We start from the raw sequence: 19650 nt of genomic DNA on the forward strand, positions 1-19650 counted from the left end.
CAAATAGGAAAAGGAGTACGTCAAGGCTTTATATTGTCACCCTGCTTATTTAACTTCTACACAGAGTACATCATGAGGAATGCTGGAAGAAGCACAAGCTGGAATCAAGATTGCCGGGAGAAATCTCAATAACCTCAGATATGCAGATGACACCACCCTTATGGCAGAAAGTGAAGAGGAGCTAAAAAGCCTCTTGATGAAAGTGAAAGAGGAGAGTGAAAAAGTTGGCTTATAGCTCAACATTCAGAAAATGAAGATCATGGCATCTGGTCCCATCACTTCATGGGAAATAGATGGGGAAACAGTGGAAACAGTGTCAGACTTTATTTTTTTGGGCTCCAAAATCACTGCAGATGGTGACTGCAGCCATGAAATTAAAACACGCTTACTCCTTGGAAGAAAAGTTATGACCAACCTAGATAGCATATTCAAAAGCAGAGACATTACTTTGCCGACTAAGGTCTGTCTAGTCAAGGCGATGGTTTTTCCTGTGGTCATGTATGGATGTGAGAGTTGGACCGTGAAGAAGGCTGGGCACTGAAGAACTGATGCTTTTGAACTGTGGTGTTGGAGCTCGAGAGTTCCTTGGACTGCAAGGAGATCCAACCAGTCCATTCTGAAGGAGATCAGCCGTGGGATGTCTTTGGAAGGAATGATGCTAAAGCTGAAACTCCAGTACTTTGGCCACCTCATGCGAAGAGTTGACTCATTGGAAAAGACTCTGATGCTGGGAGGGATTGAGGGCAGGAGGAGAAGGGGACGACTGAGGATGAGATGGCTGGATGGCATCACTGACTCGATGGACGTGAGTCTGGGTGAACTCCGGGAGTTGGTGATGGACAGGGAGGCCTGGCATGCTGCGATTCATGGGGTTGCAAAGAGTCGGACACGACTGAGCGACTAAACTGAACTGAACTGAAGAGGTGGATTGAAGTATGAAGGGAGCATTTAGCAAACGTGAAAGCCCCACAATGACAAACCCCAATCTCCGATAGTTACTTTCCCAGTGTTACTTATCAGCCATGACTTTACGACTTCTTTTCAAATGAGAGAGATGTGCACGTACTTCAATGTTCACAGCAGCAGTATTCAGAACAGTCAAGAAATGGAAGCAACCCAGAGTCCACTAACAGAGGAATGGATAAAGATGTGGTATGTACACATAATGGAATATTACTCAGACATGAAAATGAAAAATGCTATTTGCAGCAACATGGATGGACCTGGAGACTGTCATACTGAGTGAAGTGAGTCAGACAGAGAAAGACAAATACCATATGCTATCCTTTATAGGTGGAATCCAAAAGTGACACGAAGGAACTTATTTATAAAACAGACTCACAAACACAGAAAACAAACTTATAGTTACCAAAGGGGAAAGAGGGTAGGGATAACTTAGGAGTACAGGATTAACAGATACACACACTGCTATGTATAAAACAGATAATCCACGAGGGTTTACAATATAGCACAGGGAACCAAAAAAAAAAAAAAAAAGGAGAGAGACAGAGATGCACCGGAGTAATATTTTTCATTATTATTTAATTAAATTTAAATAGAAGACTACTATGTTGGTCTGGTATCAGTAAATTTATCTGGGCTGTGACCTCTCTTTGGGCAACCGAGGAGTAGAGTAGCACGTAACAAGGAATCTTTTGTGATATGAGCTATGATCTAATTGCCAGAACCTTGCACACTCATGCAAAAAGGTCTCCTCAAAACTGAGAACTCTCAGTAAGTCTGGACAGGGTGTTATCAGAGGGCTGAGTCAGAAAGAGAGGCGACCACGAGGGTGACAACACTGAGGAGACTGCATCCTACAGCACACAGTGTGGCGCAAAGAGGATGGATTAAAGGACTCTCTCCCGTCCCTTCACGAGAATAGCTGTGGTCTGTAGCTCTAAGCATTTTATAGTTTTGGATTTCAGGAGGAAAGTGAGTCATTCGTAGTCTCCTCCACCATGCCCCCACTTTCTCCCTGACACACTCAGAGTCCCACACCCCTAATCCCCAGCAAGACTGTCTTGCTCCACACTTCCTCAGCTCACAGCAGCACAGTGAGGGTGGGTTTCTACAGCTTGTGGGTCAACACGATGGCAGTTTGCTTTTCTACCACCACGTCCCTCAAGCCCATACCCTGACCCTACACAAAATTTGGTATTAAAAAAATGGATTAAAAAACACCCACCACTACCCCTCAAACAGCAATATGTTGCTTGCATACAAATTTATCTCAAACAAAAAGAACAGAGTTTTTTGAAAACCTTCAAGGTAAAAGGAAAAATAATGAGAGCTTTAACAAAGGGGCAGATTTGCAACTTATTAAAATCAAAAATTACACTTCTATCTTAAAATTCCATTGACATTATTATTTTTATGAATTGGCCTTGAACAAAACAAATACCACACTAATTTAAAGCGTCAACCCTAGTTTTGCTCATTGCCAACATCACTTTCCTGAAACTGACTGGGTCTGCTGGTACGTCCTGAGTTTCAGCTGTTACCTGGGTCCCTCCGATGACCTTCAAAAACCTTTAAACTGCAGCTCTTTCCAGGAGACAGATGAAGTAACCACTTGGCTTCTGATTGTGATTAAGGAACTTCACAAAGGTAAGCATGTGAGTTGCTTCTTGTCCCTCTCTCATTTGTTAAGCGTTCGGGTTGTCTCCTCTGACTCCTTCCCCGAGCACCTGTGTGGGTTAGGTGTTTTTCAGAGCGCGCGTGCAGAACTCAGCTAGCGTTCACTGAAGACTGGTAACTCTGTGGACAGAGAGTGTCTGCCCCCTGAGTGCCTGCCTCAAGGACAGGCTCTCTCTCTTCTGTGTTTCCAGTGCCTACTATGTGGTTAATACTGTTAAATGGTTCAAAAAAGTGTGCCAGAAATGAATGAACTTTTATGAACGGGAATCAATTCCACACTCCAAGGGTGATGTTCAAAAAGTAATTAAAAAATAGATTTCAGACCTTGAACCAACAGGCAAAAGGGTTTTGTGCTGATATAGTTTAAATCCTGTTGTTATTGTTATTCAGTTGCTGTTCTGTCTGACTCTTTGCAACCCCATGGACTGCAGCAGGCCAGGCTTTCCCATCCTTCACTGTCTCCTGGAGTTTGCTCAAATTCATGTCCACTGAATCAGTGATGCTAACTATCTCATCCTCTGTTGCCCCCTTCTCCTTTTGCCTTCAATCTTTCCCAGCATCATGGTATTAACAATTTATTAAGCTATCCTTGGGTAACTAGGTATGTGCTCTATCATGTACAACTGCACCTAAGTGTGCACACAACAGAAATAAAGACCCTTTGTCTCCTTTTATTACAACCACAAATTATCGCATACTGCTAGTGACTACAGATTTTAAAGATGCCTTCATCAGAGGAGCACAGAGGCAGAGCTCTGGACAGCTGGTGGCAGTGGCAACTGGACTCAAAGTGTGTCTTCTTCTGTGCTTCTGTAGAAGTCACAGAATCTCGGAAATGGAGGCTCTGAAACCCGGCTGCACCAGCTGCCGAACACTTTCTGTCCATAAATCTGAATGATCCAGTGGACTTTAGGCTTTATGTCGTGTTTGGTTTAGACTGCAATGGATTTTCTTCAGCTTCCACTTGGAGTTAGTGGACATAATACAATGTGTCTAAGAAAAAGTTTTGATTAAAATGTATTTGTAACAAATGAGCAGGGGATGAGGTGAACATTTTACCAAGCACTGGCAAAACAGGTGCTTTTTTTTTATTGCTTTAACAATAAAAGTACTACGACACATGTCACTTATTTCTGTTGATGTTTATAAGTTAAATCAGCAAATGAAGCAATACATAGATTACATGACATGAAAAGGAAAAGTAATGCACAGATGTGATTACACAGTTTTGCAAATTAATTTAATGTTCATTAAAACTTTGTGAAGTATAAATATAGAACACATTATTTATTTTTGAAAAAACATTTATCTATTTATTTGGCTGCGCCAGGTCTTAGTTGTAGCAAGCAAGATCTCTGATCTTCGTTCATGCAAACTCTTAGCTGCAGCATGTGCGATCTAGCACCCTGGCCAAGGATGGAACCCAGGCCCCCTGAATTGGGAGTGTGGAGTCTTGGGCACTGGAACACCAGGGAAGTTCCTCTTTGGGTGCATGTTAAAGAATAATCTTTATCTTGACCCTTGAGACTTTCAGGCTCTTACATGAGAAACAAAACTAATGAAAACCTACCGTTTATTGTAAATTGTCACATACATATTTTAAGGGTAGGCAAGGAAAGAACTAGCACCTGGGTAGTTAAAAAGGTTATCATGCCCTTTTAACATTTATTTGCAGGTCAACTTACTCCTGTACTCTTCATAATCAGGAGAATAATTCTAGTTAAATGTGGGAACAGAGTAGAGAAAAGGAAGGAACATATACGTATAGGCTAAAATATGGCCTGAAGTTCTGAAAAGACTCAGGAAACCCTAAGAGCCAAACCCAAATTGCTAGTGAAGTTCCAAAGAGTTGCTCTGAATATCTGAAGATTTGGATAACTTTGTCACTTTTAGTGCTAAAATCAGTTTCTAAATATTTATGGCTGCTATTTAGTTACTCCTTTATTAATGACTTTATATAGTTATATTATTACCAGTATTAAACATGTTACTATGAAACCAAAAGTAGACTTTTTAGGCTTTGAGTTCCTGAATGACCCACCTCACCTGCTTGCTGAAGGGTAAAGAGAATTAACGTGAAGATACTCTCTCGGGTGACGGGTCTTTATCGTTCAAAGGAGAGGGATGTGGAAATAGAGGCATCTGTGTGTTTACAGAGACGTCAACAGATGAACCAGCATAACAGGGCCAACGGACAGTACGCTGGGCTAGAGAATATACAGTCGGCACACTTTGAAGGACTGTTCAAAGAGTAGAGCAAACATGCAAATTATCTGATCTGAAGAGAGAATCATCCAAAACCAAAGAGGAAGGCAGGGACAGGATCAAACAGTTCACTTGAAAGTAATTTTAAATGTAACACTCGAAGCATTCTGTGATGTAAAGAAGGACAAATACTAAGAACCTAGAAGGAACAAACAGGTAACCTAAACATTTAGAGCGGAGGCTCATACCCTACACTGCAACCATGCTTCCTGCTGCACAAGGCCCCTGGAAATTATATGTGAAAACAGTGTCCGTGCTTGGGAGAGGGTAGGTAACTCCTATATCCTCCTCCCTGGTTACAGCACAGTGTTCCCTTAGAACCATTCTGTCTGGCTCCACATTATAGCACCTCACTTGGTAAGTGTGAAGCAGGCACTACAAGGAGCTAAGCTTTTCACTTCAGCACAGGCAGGACTGCCAACTGGGTGAGCCATTGGGAAGTGTCAGCTCTTCATGCTTCTTCCTCAGCAGCCAGCTCAGGGGCGCCCATCCCAGCCCGGCACCCAGAGCAGGAACAGCCACAGAGAGGCTCCAGACCTGATTTTGGCCCCAGAACTCCCCAGGACCGTGGGTCTGAACAGAAGCAGAAACCCTATCAGGGACTTGCTTCTGATCTGAACTGGCCCTAATTCGGTCAGTTAGCAACAAATATAAACTGGAAAAGATTCCATCTTTAAAACACTAATAGTGTGATTTCATCTCTTGATATTTATACATTGCACACACTCAAAAACATAGAAACAAACTCATTTGTAATTTCTTATTATGCATGATCTTCTAATTGTGTACACCAACAAAAGAGAAACATGACTGACCTTCCCAAACAGCGGAGAAGTTAAGCCCATCATACTTTGCTTGGGAATATCTACAACAGTTTGTAGAAAGAACATTGTGCTTTCCTACTTAAGGTTCATTCTGTCTAACTTTAAAAATGGTCTGCACTTCGGGCACAGAGCAGCCCCCTGATGAAGACCTAGGAGGAAGACACCTGGAACTATGTTGTGTTAAAATTTAACTATGTTGTGTTAAAGTTTAATGTGACAGGAAACACTGAAGGTACACAACTGCTAGTATAGGACACACCAACCCTACAGTATCAGTTGAGTTCAGTTCAGTTCAGTCGCTCAGTCATGTCTGACTCTTTGTGACCCCATGAATCACAGCACACCAGGCCTCCTTGTCCATCACCAACTTCCGGAGTCCACCCAAACTCATGTCCATCGAGTCGGTGATGCCATCCAGCCCTCTGTCGTCCCCTTCTCCTACTGCCCCCAATCCCTCCCAGCATCAGGGTCTTTTCCAATGAGTCAGCTCTTCCCATGAGGTGGCCAAAGTATTGGAATTTCAGCTTTAGCATCAGTCCTTCCAAAGAACACCCAGAACTGATCCCCTTCAGGATGGACTGGTTGGACCACACAGTATACATACAGACAAACTAAAGATCTTGTAAGACCGTATTTCTTAATGAACAGAAATCACAAATTTTATTCTGCAATACCCCCATGTTCATGAAACTTCTACAGATGTCAATGAAAAATGTCTATATACACCAGGCTATGCTTAAACATAGGATTTGCTGTTGTTGTTCAGTTGCCAAGTTGTGTCTGGCTCTTTGTGACCCCACAGACTGCAGCCCCCTGTCTACAGGATTTCCCAGGCAAGAATACTGGAGTGGGTTGCCACTTTTCCTCCAGGGGTTCCATTAAGTATTATTTCTATATTGAAATTATTTATAATCTGAAACATTTAACAGTGTTTTTAATGGAAAGCAGATTATTAAGAGAATATATTTGCTATTGTTTATGTTACCAAATATTTATTACTTTTTAAACTGTAACTTTTAAGTTCATATACTGCTATAATTGATGGCTTTGGATATGTTTGTGCACTGGTATAATTAATAAAGCTCCAAAACTTACAGTAGCAAAAGCATTAATTTGAACGCATTATCTACCAGAACACATGCTTCATAGGATGAGAGTAAACAGTAATTTTTTACTTCCAGGTTCAGCTAAATAAACATAACTGCAAAATGACAGATTAAAAATGCTTCTGCTTTTATAATTTGTTTTCCTTCCTTTCTTGCCCCTCTGTCCCCACCTCCCCGAAAAGCACCTCCAAAGAGTTACAGTAGGATATAGAGATAGTGTCCACGAGGAAGGAAGGAAAGACAACTTCTCATTCATGCAGGACAAATAGCTTTGCCCAAAGCACAAACTACATCTAATCACAGGGTATAACTCTTGTCATCTCTCTTTCCATAATCTGGCCACTTACACACTTTGATTTCTGACTTCCATTTGGGTTTATTAACATCAAAGCTTTGTCATCACTTATCTGTTTCCAGACACATTTTTACCTGAGGCAATAAAGTATAAAAACTTTGCATTCTTGCTTTACTGTTGCAAAAAAGCTTTTGTCTTCATTAGGCTTACAGTGTTTCATGGTTATTAAACCTCTGTATGCTGCTATCACTTCACTGCCCTTGGCATAACCAGTTTTAAATGCACTATCATTAAATCCAAGGGACTGTGCACAAATACACCCCAATCCCAGCAGACGCCAATATATTCTTGTTCTACCTTGCTAAGATCTTACTAATGTCCTTTTCTTCCCTTCACAAAAATAATGACCACAAATATAGTCAGACAACTTGAAGTAAAATAAAGCAGTGCCAATTTAATTTTTCTAACTTTTTATTTTATATTGGAGTACAGCCAATTAATAATGCTGTGATAGTTTCAATGTGCCAATTTAATTTTTAAAATTGTTTAGAGCTCTTACAGCAAATTAAAATATTAATAGTTTCATCTCATAATTACATTATTTGAGTTTTAAAATATTCATTGATATGCAACAGAAAAGGAGTCCTGCATCTAGTAACACCTGCTGCTTTCCAAGTTAACATATTTCTGACTATTAGAACATGAAGATCCACACTCCTTGCTTTTATTTAAAATGTGTGACCATTTGTTTCAGTCAGGCTGTACTCACAAAATGAGTTCAAAATGTGAATTTAAATAGTATCAAAGAAAAACCACCTTTGATGTTCTATTACTATTTTAGAATTTAATTTTAAAATTTAAATGCCATAATGCAATATATTATCCACATTAAACTCATAATACCAAGCCTTCTTAAAAATAATGTTAGGTAATATTTTTTAGCTACAAGGGAAAATCACCAAAAGCAAGCCATCAGAAGTCCGTGGCCCCTGGGCCAAGCTCTCTTCTTCATGAGTGCGTGAACCCGTCTCCCCCGCCCTCCACAGCCTGCCTCTCCAGCAGTAGTCATTACTCTGACCCACCACCCAGTGTCCCTGATTTTACCTCCTGATTTTCCAGAGCACTTCATCAGGTCTATAGCCAGCTGCTAGGTTAGCCACACCCTCTGCTTCCCCTCCCTGTTAGGATGAAGGAGGAAAACTTATTCTTCTCATAGCCTGACCTTTCTTCCTGGGCTTGGGCTTGGGCTCCAGGGGCTTTTTTCCTTCCTTAAAGATGTCCACCTCTAATTCCCCCACAATCAGAGCTGGACCAGGTTTTGCCTCCTAATTACATCACTCTCCCAGCAAGTGTTTCTTTTCATATTCTTTCAGCAACACTTCTAGAAAGAAGCATCTCTATCACCTGATGCAAAGAACTGACTCCTTGGAAAAGACCCTGATGCTGGGAAAGATTGAAGGCAGGAGGAGAAGGGGACGACAAAGGATGAGATGGTTGGATGGCATCACCGACTCGATGGACACGAGCTGAGTAAACTCCAGGAGTTGGTGATGGACAGGGAGGCCTGGAGCGCTGCAGTCCATGGGGTCGCAAAAGAGTCAGACACAACTGAGCGACAGAACTGAACTGATTTGCTTTCTTTGCTTCCTTACTTCAGTCTCTCCTCAACACACTCCAATTAAACTGCCTCCAGTATTTCACTGAAATGCCTTTTTTCAAGGTCAGCAACAACTCCCCTATATCAGCATGCCCAAAGCTCAACAGTCTGTCTTCACTCTTTCAGTTGCAACAGACCTAGGAGATTTACAGATTCAAAGAGCTCTCTAGCAAAATCCCAATGACATTCTTTATGGAAATAGGAAAAGAAAAAAAATCCTAAAATTGCTATGGAACCACAGAAGAACCTGAAAAAGTCAAAGCAATCTTGAGGGAGATAAACACACCTGGAGGCATTACACTTCCTGATTTCAAAATCTATTACAACACTACAGTAATAAAACCAGAAGTGGCAGGTGCTGAAAAGTATGGTACTGGCATAAAAACAGGCATATAAACCACTGGAACAGAAAGAGATGTAAATTCACACATTTACAGTCAACTCATCTTCAATAAGAAAGCCAAGAACATGAAACGGGGCAAGGACAGTCTCTTCAACAAACAGTGTTGGGAAAACTGGATGGCCACATGCAGAAGAGTAAATTGGGCCCTCATCCTGCACCTTATACAAAAATTAACTCAAAATGGGTTACAGACTTAAGTGTAAGAATCGAAAACTATGAGATGAAAACAGAGGGAAAGCTTCTTGACTTTGGTCTTGGCAATGATTTTTTTGGTATGACACCAAAAGCAGAGAATAAAAGCAAAAATTGTCAATACTACATCAAAGTAAAAAGCTTCTACACAGCAAAGGAAGCAATCAACCCATGGGAGGGGAAGAAATTATTTACAAACCACACATCTGATGAGTTAGTATTCAACATACAAAGGCAACTCAGGTCGATGGCAAAAACCACAACACCAAAGTCCTGATTAATCAAGCAAAGGACCTGATCAACATTTTTGAAAAGACAACCTACCTACAAAAGACCAACAGATATAAAAGGCAGTGCTCAAAATCACTAATTATCAGGGAAATGCAAATCAAAACCACAATGAGGTACTATCTCCCACCTGTCAGAATGGCTATTATCAAAATGACAGGAGATAAGCACTGGTGAGACTGTGAAGAAACGGGAACCCTCCTATACCATTACTGTAAACTGTGAGGCCACTGTGGAGAAAGTAAGGCCGTTCCTCAAAAAATGAACAATTTCACTTCTAAAGTCAGTATCTCTAATAGAAATCCGAGCTTCCAAGGTCACTGCTCATTGTTCACAAGAGCCAAGGTATGAAAAGAACCCAAGTTTCCATCAACAGATAATGGATAAAGAAGATACTGATACATACCCATACCACAAGTTGACAAACACCCTTCAGCCTTTGGATAAGGAACCCTGCCAAGGATTACAGTATGGATGAACCTGGAGGGCATTAAGCTCAGTGAAATAAGCCAGATACAGACAGACAGATACTACACAGCTCACTTATCTGTGAAACTGAAATAGTGAAACTCATAGAACAAAGCGAATGGTAGTTGCCAGAGGCTGGGGGGATGGGGAGATGCTGTCAAAGGGTATGAAGTGTCAGTTATGCAGGCTAAGTCCTGGATGTCTAATGGACAGCATGACAATACACACATTATACTGTACATAAATACTGTATCATGTGCTTGAGGTTTATTAGGAGGGTAGATCTAAGTGTTCTCACTACATACCCACACACAACAATGGTAACTTCGTGAGGTGATGGATGTTAATCAGCTTGACAGTGCTGACCATCTCACAGTGTATACAAGTAAGACATCAAGTGGTACACCTTAAATTTATACAATTTTTATGTCAACTACACCTCCATTAAAACTGAAGGATAATGCAAAAAGCCCCTTCCTGGAGTGCTGCTAATACCTTGGGAATGGGAGGAACTGCAATCTCACTGCCTCCTCTCTGGGCGTCACTTCCACTGGCCCCTGCCTAAGCCACAGGAACCGTGTGTGACTCTGCTTGAGCCTGTAACAATCTACCAGACTCCAGACGGGTGGGAGGCAGGGAGATCAAAGGTTGTAAGGGTATTTACCCTTCCAGTCCAGCTCCCATCTCCCTTTCTGTTTCTGTGCCCAGACTTATGTGCCTCTTATGCCAGCCACCGGCCCTCACCTGTGGAGCCCAAGCCAAACCCAGGTCCGTGGGATGCTGACTCTTTCAGAAACACTGACCATGCAAACCAAACCATTCTCTCCCTAAGAGGAAATGAGTCAGTTGTTAAGATACAGATCTTGTTGTATGTGAATCTTTAGTGTAATCAACAGTATAAAAAAATGTGTGCCACACATTTAACATCAAAATAGTTTATTGATACAGTTGGGTTTAGTCTAGGTCAGGGTTATTTTCCAAATTTAAAAATAATTTAGGACTTCCCTGGTGGTCCAAGAAGCCACCTGTCAATGCAGGGAACATGGGTTCTATCCCTAGTCTGGGAAGATTCTAGAAGCCTTGGAACAACTCAGCCCGTGCACCACAACCACTGAGCCTGTGCCCTAGAGCCAGGGACCCGCAACTACTGAAGCCCTCCTGTCCTAGAGCCAGGGCTCCTCAACAAGAAAAGTCACTGCAATGAGAAGCCCCTGCTCACCACAACTAGAGAAAGCCTGTGAGGAGCAACAAAGACCTAACACAGTCAAAACAAATTAATTTAAAAAATTTACTTGGCTTGAGGTTTACAAGTTGAAGGATCTCAATAATTGGAATGAAAATGCATTTTATTTTATTCTAAAATAATTTTGATATTTTAATGTGATGGCTCCAGACAAAAGCTTGCTGTATAAAGACAGGTTTAAGTATTAACAACATGAATTAAAAATTAAATCTCATACACAGTAACAGGTGGAATATTCTGAGACAAAGGAATATCCATTACTGTCTCACAGATTTCATCAGCTCATTTACCAATTCAATAAATAATTAGCACACCTACTATGCACAAGACTCTTTTCCAGGCCTTTGGAATTTGGCAGAAGGGCAAAGTTTCCTATGTACTTAGGTTTCCTACTGGGAACATGGCATATGTCTCTATAACCCTAAGTGTGTAACTGAATATACACATGACATTTAGTAACTCAGCTGAATATGAACATATTCTGGACACTGCTTGTCTATTATTTCTACAAAGGCTAATCAAACCAAAGTCAGACAAGGTCACTTTGTTACAAAGTACAGTTCATTTATTCACTCTTTGGACAAACATTATGTAATGGTGAATGTTTTATGCACCAAGAATACAGAGATGAAAAAGATAAGAGGCTATCTTTCTAAGACAGACAAAAGAAACAAAAAAACAATTTCAGGAAGCGATAAGTTCTATAAAATAACAGATTAAATGTTAAGGAAAGCTTCCAATAATTTATAAGTGCAAATAAACAATATAAAATGGAATCTGACACGTATGAATCTATAGAATAAGGAATTTGGATTTACATAGAATAGAAAACATTTATACAGTATTACGGACTAGGTAGGGCTTCCCTGTTGGCTCAGACGGTAGAGAATCCACCTGCAATGGGGGAAACCTGTGTTCGATCCCTGGGCTGGGAAGATCCCCTGGAGGAGGGCACAGCAACCCACTCCAGTATTCTTGCTTGGAGAATTCCATGGACAGAGGAGCCTGGCAGGCTACTACAGTCCATAGGATTGCAAAAAGTTGGATAGGACTGAGAGACTAAGCACAACAATGGACTCAATACACAATACTTTTACTTTAAGCATAGTGGACAAATTTTTCATTAAAAAGCAAACCCCAAAATCCTACTATGAAGTCAGGGAAACATATTCAGTATTACATATAACTTGAAAATTGTAAGGCCACAAAGTGTAAAAATTTAGAGGATAAATGAAATATTCAATCAACAAATCAGTTAGAACAAATAAAACGTAATTGTTGTCAACTTCGAAATGTAATGAATTTTTATTTTTTCTCCTCCCCCTTCCAGTTTTAGGCCTTATTACAAGCATATATAATATCAAAATGATTCAGACAAGTTCTACCCTAAGTCTGATCTTACATGTCACTAGAGATTTACTTAGTGATATGAAGATTTGTTTTCATCAGTTTTGGTTTATCAATATATTGTTTCTAGTTTGCAAAAACAAAATACATTAAAAACTAAAAACTTTTATATATTATTGAAATTCCTGCAGGAAGAAAATAATTTTGCCATTACAACTCAAAAACTCTAGAGTTCCTAACTGTTTTCCCCATGAGGTAACTATATATATATATATATATATGGGGTGTGTATTTTTTTTTAACATATCAAGGCTTACTAAGGACTTCTATCCTTTTAGAGCAGAATGGCTTGGAATAATAAAATAATTTTGTCTTCTCCCTTCTATCATGTCTTATCTCATTTTACTATGCCAGAATCAAATACATCAATACTTTCAAAGAGAGTATTTCTAGAAACCTAGAACAGTTTTCAAATATACTAAAGTGTTTCGGAGGAAGCAGCTTACATAAATGTGACTGGTAGGATGACATGCTCTGGAGGATCTCTGAAAGAGGCAATAATATGTTGTTGCCCCAATGTCATCACTGGTACAGGATTCCTGTAGGAGTCCTCTGCTTCAGGCCACTTCGCTTTCACCAAAGACCTACACTGGTACTTGTATCTGCTAACCAAAAACATTCTGAAGAGGAGTTTTGCGTTTACAAAAAAAAGGCAAAAATCGAAAGTAGTGCTCAGCCTTTTTTGGTGAACCGTCACAGGGGCAGTGTACATCCCAGGCAGCAAGAGTGGTCCTGCCAAGCTTCCTCCCTGGAACTAAAACTCAGCATCTCAGCGTCAGATGCCAGAGCTCAAACTGCGTCTGTGAACATCTGTGACTCAGCTCCATTTATTTCATGTATCCGTGAGCAAGATGTGTCTAAGGTAACTGCTCTTTGATTTTACACCATTCCAGCTTACAAAAGGTTTCAAAGGAATGCTCTACTTTTGGATAGTGGTGGGGAGTGAACCTGTATTATTTGCTGAAACAATTACATTTTACACAAGATTCTGCAAATTTATCTTTAAACTTCTTTCCAAGTCATCCACTAATTGAGCCATCACCAACTCTCTCCTGAATTACTGCAAGTTTCTGAACTCGCTTTCAATCCACTCCCTTCAAAAAAGTCTCCATACTCTTTTTCCAAAGGTGAAAGCCAAATCTGCAATAAGCATAATTCTTGATTTATGCATTAAATAACATAAGACAGTGGCAGGCTGAATAAGCACTCTAATTTCAAAGTGTTGTTGAGATATCTGTAACAATGGTATCAGAATAGGAAAATATCTGAGATTGCTACTGATGACAGTCAGCTATTGTTAATACTTCTTCAGATAGTTGCCTACACTCACAATTTAAGAAAATGTTAAGTTTATAGGTCATTGAAAACAAAAATGTCATCTTTAGTATTTAAGTTCATGTGCTAAGTTGCTTTAGTTGTGTCCGACTCTTTGTGACCCCAAGGACTGCAGCACTCCAGGCTTCTCTGTCCATGGGATTTTCCAGGTAAGAATACTGGAGGGGTTGTCATTTCCTTCTCCAGAAGATCTTCTGACCCTCGGATCAAACCTGTGTCTCCCGCATTGCGGGCAGATTCTTTAATGTCTGAGCCACCAGGGAAGCCCCAGACTCCCTGAATTCTAGGCCTGTATTCTCAGGGGAACATTCCTAACCATGAAGGTTAGGAATCTTCAGGATGGCTGCCTGCTGTCCTCTAGATAAAAACTTTTTTCTGACCTGATACCCCGCCACTGGTTCTGAACCTCATCTTCTACAGCCCAGGTCTTACCAGTTCAATCCTTCTCTCCAGACCGCTGCAATGCTCACCCCCTTCTCCCTGCCCTGCAAACCCTGTTCATCCCACAGGCCACCACTTCAGGACAGCAGGCTTGTGTGCCGGGCTTTTCCAGATGCCCCCAGAGCATCAGCATTTATCACCCCCTCACCCTAGATTAAAGTCCCCCCTGCATTAAACTGTGAGCACTTGAAATGTGTCTTGAATTTCCAGTTCCTTGCATTCTGCCTGGCACAGAGGCAGCACTTCCAGAACTGTGGAAAGAAGGGAAATTCCATATCTGCTATTTCATGACCTCGAATTCAAGCCTGAATTCCTGACTAACCCTCACAATTGCAAGCACGGGTCACAATGGAAACCGGGAAAGTGCATAAGCAAATGGATATAAATTCACTATTTTTATTGGAGAAATCACTTAGTGTGATGACTAGAAATGAAGGCCATCATGACTATTATTTTAAAACCATGTTAAGATTTACCACCTTGCCATACTAAGTAAAATAATTATATAATACATACTTCTGTGTCAAAAGCACATATAGCTCAGTAGTTCTAGACTGTGCACAAGTGACTCCAAAGTGGTGGTGGTGCTGCAGCTGGCAGAGCAGCAGCTGGGGCAGCAGAGAGATGGACAGGCCCCTTGTTCCAAGGACGGAGGAAACAGGCAGGTGAAGCTCGATGTCAGACTGTGACTACAGAGGGCTCTGAATAACAAAACTTAAAAATGTGGGTTTTATCCTAGGAGCATGAGGCACTAATGGTTTCTGAAGAAGGGTACAAGATGTGGTTAAAGTGACACTCTTGGGAAGATTAACTAAACAGGATGAACTAAAGGGATGAAACAGAAGCAGAGAAACCAAAGATGAACAGTAAACGGAACTGCTTGACACAGGATGAACAAAAATGCTATAAAACGCTGTTAGATTCTTACTCCTGGGATCAGAAATGGTATGAGGATGGGGGAAGAGTTATTGCACGTATTCACTTTGTGGCATTTTAATTTAATACAAGTAAAAATGCTGTCAATATTTAGTTTTAAGTCACAAGGCCAGCTTTCTTTCCTCTCTTGTTGAATCTTGACTGCTGAGTCTGTCAGAACTCAAGGCCATTAGAAAGGAAAAATGTTAAGTCTAACCACAGAAAAAGATTACTGCTTTTAATTTTCAAAAGTATACACAAACTTTACTCTCAAAGCTTCAAATGTTTTATGTGGAAAATTAATGCGGAACCAGGGAATATGAACTTTACTTTCAAATACCGCAGTTTTAGAAAAAACGTCTTTAGCTTGGTACTTCGAGCGCGTGGAAGCACACAGATTTATGACATGCAGCAATGTTCCTGACAGTTGACCACGAAACCAGGAATCATGAACCGACCGACTTTTAGGGTGCACGCTTTCATTATTAAAGAGTTCCTGCTGGCACAGCTCGACCACCTGGCGGTCCTGCGGGACGGGGAGGCCTGCACCGGACACGCCCCCACGTCCCAGCGGGTAGACGGCTGCCCCAGGGCCGCCCCAGACGCCCACTGCTCATCCCCACCCTCCGGCCGCCCGAGGCCTGAGGGGCGCGGCGGGGCTCCGGACTGGGCCCGTCCCGTACCTGAGCTAGGACAGTGAGGCTGCCCTGGGGCGCCGCCACGTTCACGCGGCCGTGATACCACGCCGCTCCTGCTCCTGCCACGGCCACGCCGGCCACTGCCGCCGCCACGGGCCCGGGGCCCAGCCAGGCCCGCCGGCCGGCAGCGAAACCCCGCCGCAGCCTTTCGCCCCAGGCCGCCAGTCGCGCACCGGCCGCCGCCGCCATCTTTGCGGAAGCGCTCTGAGGCGGCGCTCGCGCCGCTTCTCACGGCGTCCCGAAAACTCGCGCCTGGCCGCGGTGTCGCGAGACCAAGGAAGTCTCCGCCCCGCCCCCGAGCCTGCGCGCCTTGTTGTCGGCGGGGACGGGGGCGTGTCCGAGGTAGATTGGGCACGCCTCCGAGGCAAGGACAGGGCACGGCGGGACGCGTGTGAGGGTCGTACGCGTCCGGGCAGACCCAGCCGGGCCTGGGGTCGCGAGTCGGGGATGGGAGGCTGTGGTCCGGCGCGGAGGCGGTGGTCGCAGTGAGACGGAGCCTATTCCCGGTGGGCGTGATCAAGGCGGTGCTGTGAGCGGAGGGGCGTGAGGGACTGGGTAGGCTCTACCTCCTGCCTGCCGCTAATCTCCTGAGTCGGGAAGCCGCCCAAACTCTGCAGGCATCCGCACAGGCCTCCGGGCCTCAGAAACATTGTTTCTTGTAAGAAACACTGTGTTCTGTTGTCTGTGGCAGTCAAGCACGCTTTTTAAAAGATGTATTTTTCAGTTGTGGTGGAATATGCATGCCACTACCATCTGAGCTATTTTTCTAGCGCACAGTTCGGTGGCATTAAGCAATTCATGTTGTGCAACTGACCACCATCATCTCCAGAACGTTTTTTATCTTGCAAAACTGACAAACCAAAAAGTGTCTTGACGTCTTGTTTTCATCCTTCTTGTCCTTACATTCTTGTCTGCTCTTCAGGTTTTGCTAAATTATGTCCCATCCCAGCAGTGTAACTTTGATGAAGTAGTTTTTAATGAACACCCAGAGTCATTCTCTTGACTTGAGGCGATCACTGTTTGCTGAGTGTTGGATTTAAACTCTCCGAATAAAGTGTTTGATGATGTCTATTATCTGATCTGGCCCCGACTCAGACGCTGCACACCTCACGTGTCCCTCACCCAGGTGTTTCCCTGGGTCCAAGGGCAGCCTTAGGGCAACATCTCAGTCCTGGCCGTTCCCCTGCTCGTAAGAAATGATTTAGCTGAGGCAGAAGACTTGGCTTTGTTTTGTAGTCTCTGATCCTCCATTCTTTGGTCTTGACTTTTGGGAGTAGATTTATTAAATAAACTTGGTTCAGCCTCTGAAATGTCCCTGAGCCATCAGAAGCTTTACTTGGGCGTGCAGTAACTTACAGCCCACAGCCAAAGGTGCCAGGATTCCTCATTGCATAATCATTGTCATCTTGAAGTTATGCAAAACAAACCCCAAACCAAAATCAAAGAACAAGTGCCACACTAAATCTAATGTGACCACTTAATTCCTTGGATCCTCTTGTCGTGATCCGCCCTTGGTTCTCGCTCCCTCTTCCTTTGCCAGCTTGTCTCAATTGATCTGCAGTTGGAGCTTCTTCACTTTTCCAGCTGCTGGAACCACTTTCTGCGTCCTTCCCAAGGTGGGCACTGGAAGGGCCTTGCAGTGCACAGCTGTGTGGGCCAGACTACAGGGTTTGCTTCCTGCCTTTGCCGGGATCATCACTGTGATTTGGGACGAATTACCTAAACTCTCTGAATCTCAGTTTTCTCAGCCGTAAACAACTGTCTCATGGTTTGGGGTTGGGGCAGGGGTGTTGCATAAGCCATCCAGGGGAGCGACTAGACAAATGTCCTGCAGACTCACCCCATGTGTCAGCTGATCCTCTTGAAGATTTGGCTCATTTCCGCCTTCTGATCACAAATGAGCTTTACCAAATGTCCATGAGTCCAGATGGCTGGCCTGGCTAACCTGGGATCTTTCTGCTCTTCCCTACCTGACTTGACTCCTACCAGACCTCTGGGCTGGTTTTCACCTCTGCTAATTCTGGTAGCTCTTGAAAATTCTGGTAGCTTTCTGGTAGCTCTCAGAAAACCATATGTCCTGCTTTTTCGAATCATTGATGTCTAGCTCGTTTCTGTCCAGTGGTAATTGTGTGATTTCTAGGATATATTTGTACATCCTGAATATACTAAAGTTTATGCTTGATTTCTAGGAGCCACAGTTACAAAATGTAGTTATGTGTATGAGAGTGAAAGACACTCAGTCATGTCTGACTCTTGCAAACTCATGGACTGTGGCCTGCCAGGCTCCTCTTTCCATGGAGTTCGCCAGGCAAGAAGACTGGAGTTGTTGCCATTTCCTCCTCCAGGGGATCTTCCCAACCCTGGGATCAAATCTGGGTCTCCTGAATCGCAGGGGGATTCTTTACCATCTGAGCCACCAGGGGAGCCTCCAAGGTGCTGCCTAATTCACGGTTCCTCTACACATTTAATGAAAGCTGGCATGTTACGTAGTCATGGCCCCAAGCCCCAAGTAAGTGCTCTTATCTTCCTATTAGAGCATTTGGTGTGTTTAAAAACATTGTATTTCTGCCATAGTTTGACATCCTCATGGGCGAGGATATCTTATTTTTCTGTATCCTCAGCACAGAGCACAATGTCCAGCACATATTAGACATTCAGTGATGGAATATGGGACTGAGTGATGAGTGAATAGGGCAAATGGAGCTCTGTTGTACCAATTTCCATTCTTTGGGAGTCAAACATACAGAAATATATTGTTCCCTTTGTGTAATTTATTTTCCAGGACAAAAACCTCATTTTTAATTTTTCTTTTGCTGAAAATCTTTCAACTTATTTGAAAAACTGTTTTGTGATTATTATGTCCCCAGACCTCTAGAACTCTCATTAAGACTTAATGTATTCAAACTTTTCTTCTGCAGAGGAAACACGTTCTTATAATAGAGCTGATCTCTAGCCAACTAACCATTCTAAGTATGCAGTCTTCCCTGGCAGCTGCCGACATTTGTCTGAACACATTGAATGTATTGGTCTTTTCAGGCTCCAGCTTTGTTCATTTCTTCTTCACCAGCTGTAGAGAAAGTCCTTGGCGGGGATGTATTTTCAACCATGTAGTTTATATACCAATCCCCAAATACAAGCCTGCTGCTAAAGTTATCAGGTTTATACTATTTTAAATGGGAATTGGAGAAAAACAGAGTATAAACACTGTTTCAAAATATCATACTTTTAAAAAAAATTTGGTAGTGGTTGTGGGGGGATGTGCTATGCAGCACTTGGAATCTTAGCTCCCCAACCCAGGATCCAGCCCACACCCCGGGCAGTGGAAGCACAGAGTCTTAACCACTGGACTGCCAGGGAAGTCCTCAAAATATTCTCAATTCACTTCCTCTGTGCTCCTTATTTGGTAGGAGGAACAAGTTTTATGGCAGAAAAACTGCGCTCAAGGTGGTTTCTTTCATTGATGAGACCAAGCC

The 19650-nt window shown here is 42.5% G+C and overlaps 1 protein-coding gene across 1 annotated transcript in view; it reads right to left on the reverse strand.

Moving 5' to 3' along the window:
* Positions 1-16382, reverse strand: part of MICU2 (mitochondrial calcium uptake 2) — a 52026-nt gene extending 35644 nt beyond the window's left edge. The window contains exon 1 of the mRNA XM_018056554.1: positions 16163-16382. Coding sequence (XP_017912043.1) covers positions 16163-16366 — 204 coding nt within the window. The 5' untranslated portion in view covers positions 16367-16382. The remainder of the gene's footprint in view (positions 1-16162) is intronic.

The sequence above is a fragment of the Capra hircus genome, chromosome 12, assembly GCF_001704415.2.
Source record: "Capra hircus breed San Clemente chromosome 12, ASM170441v1, whole genome shotgun sequence".
Classification (NCBI taxonomy): domain Eukaryota; kingdom Metazoa; phylum Chordata; class Mammalia; order Artiodactyla; family Bovidae; genus Capra; species Capra hircus.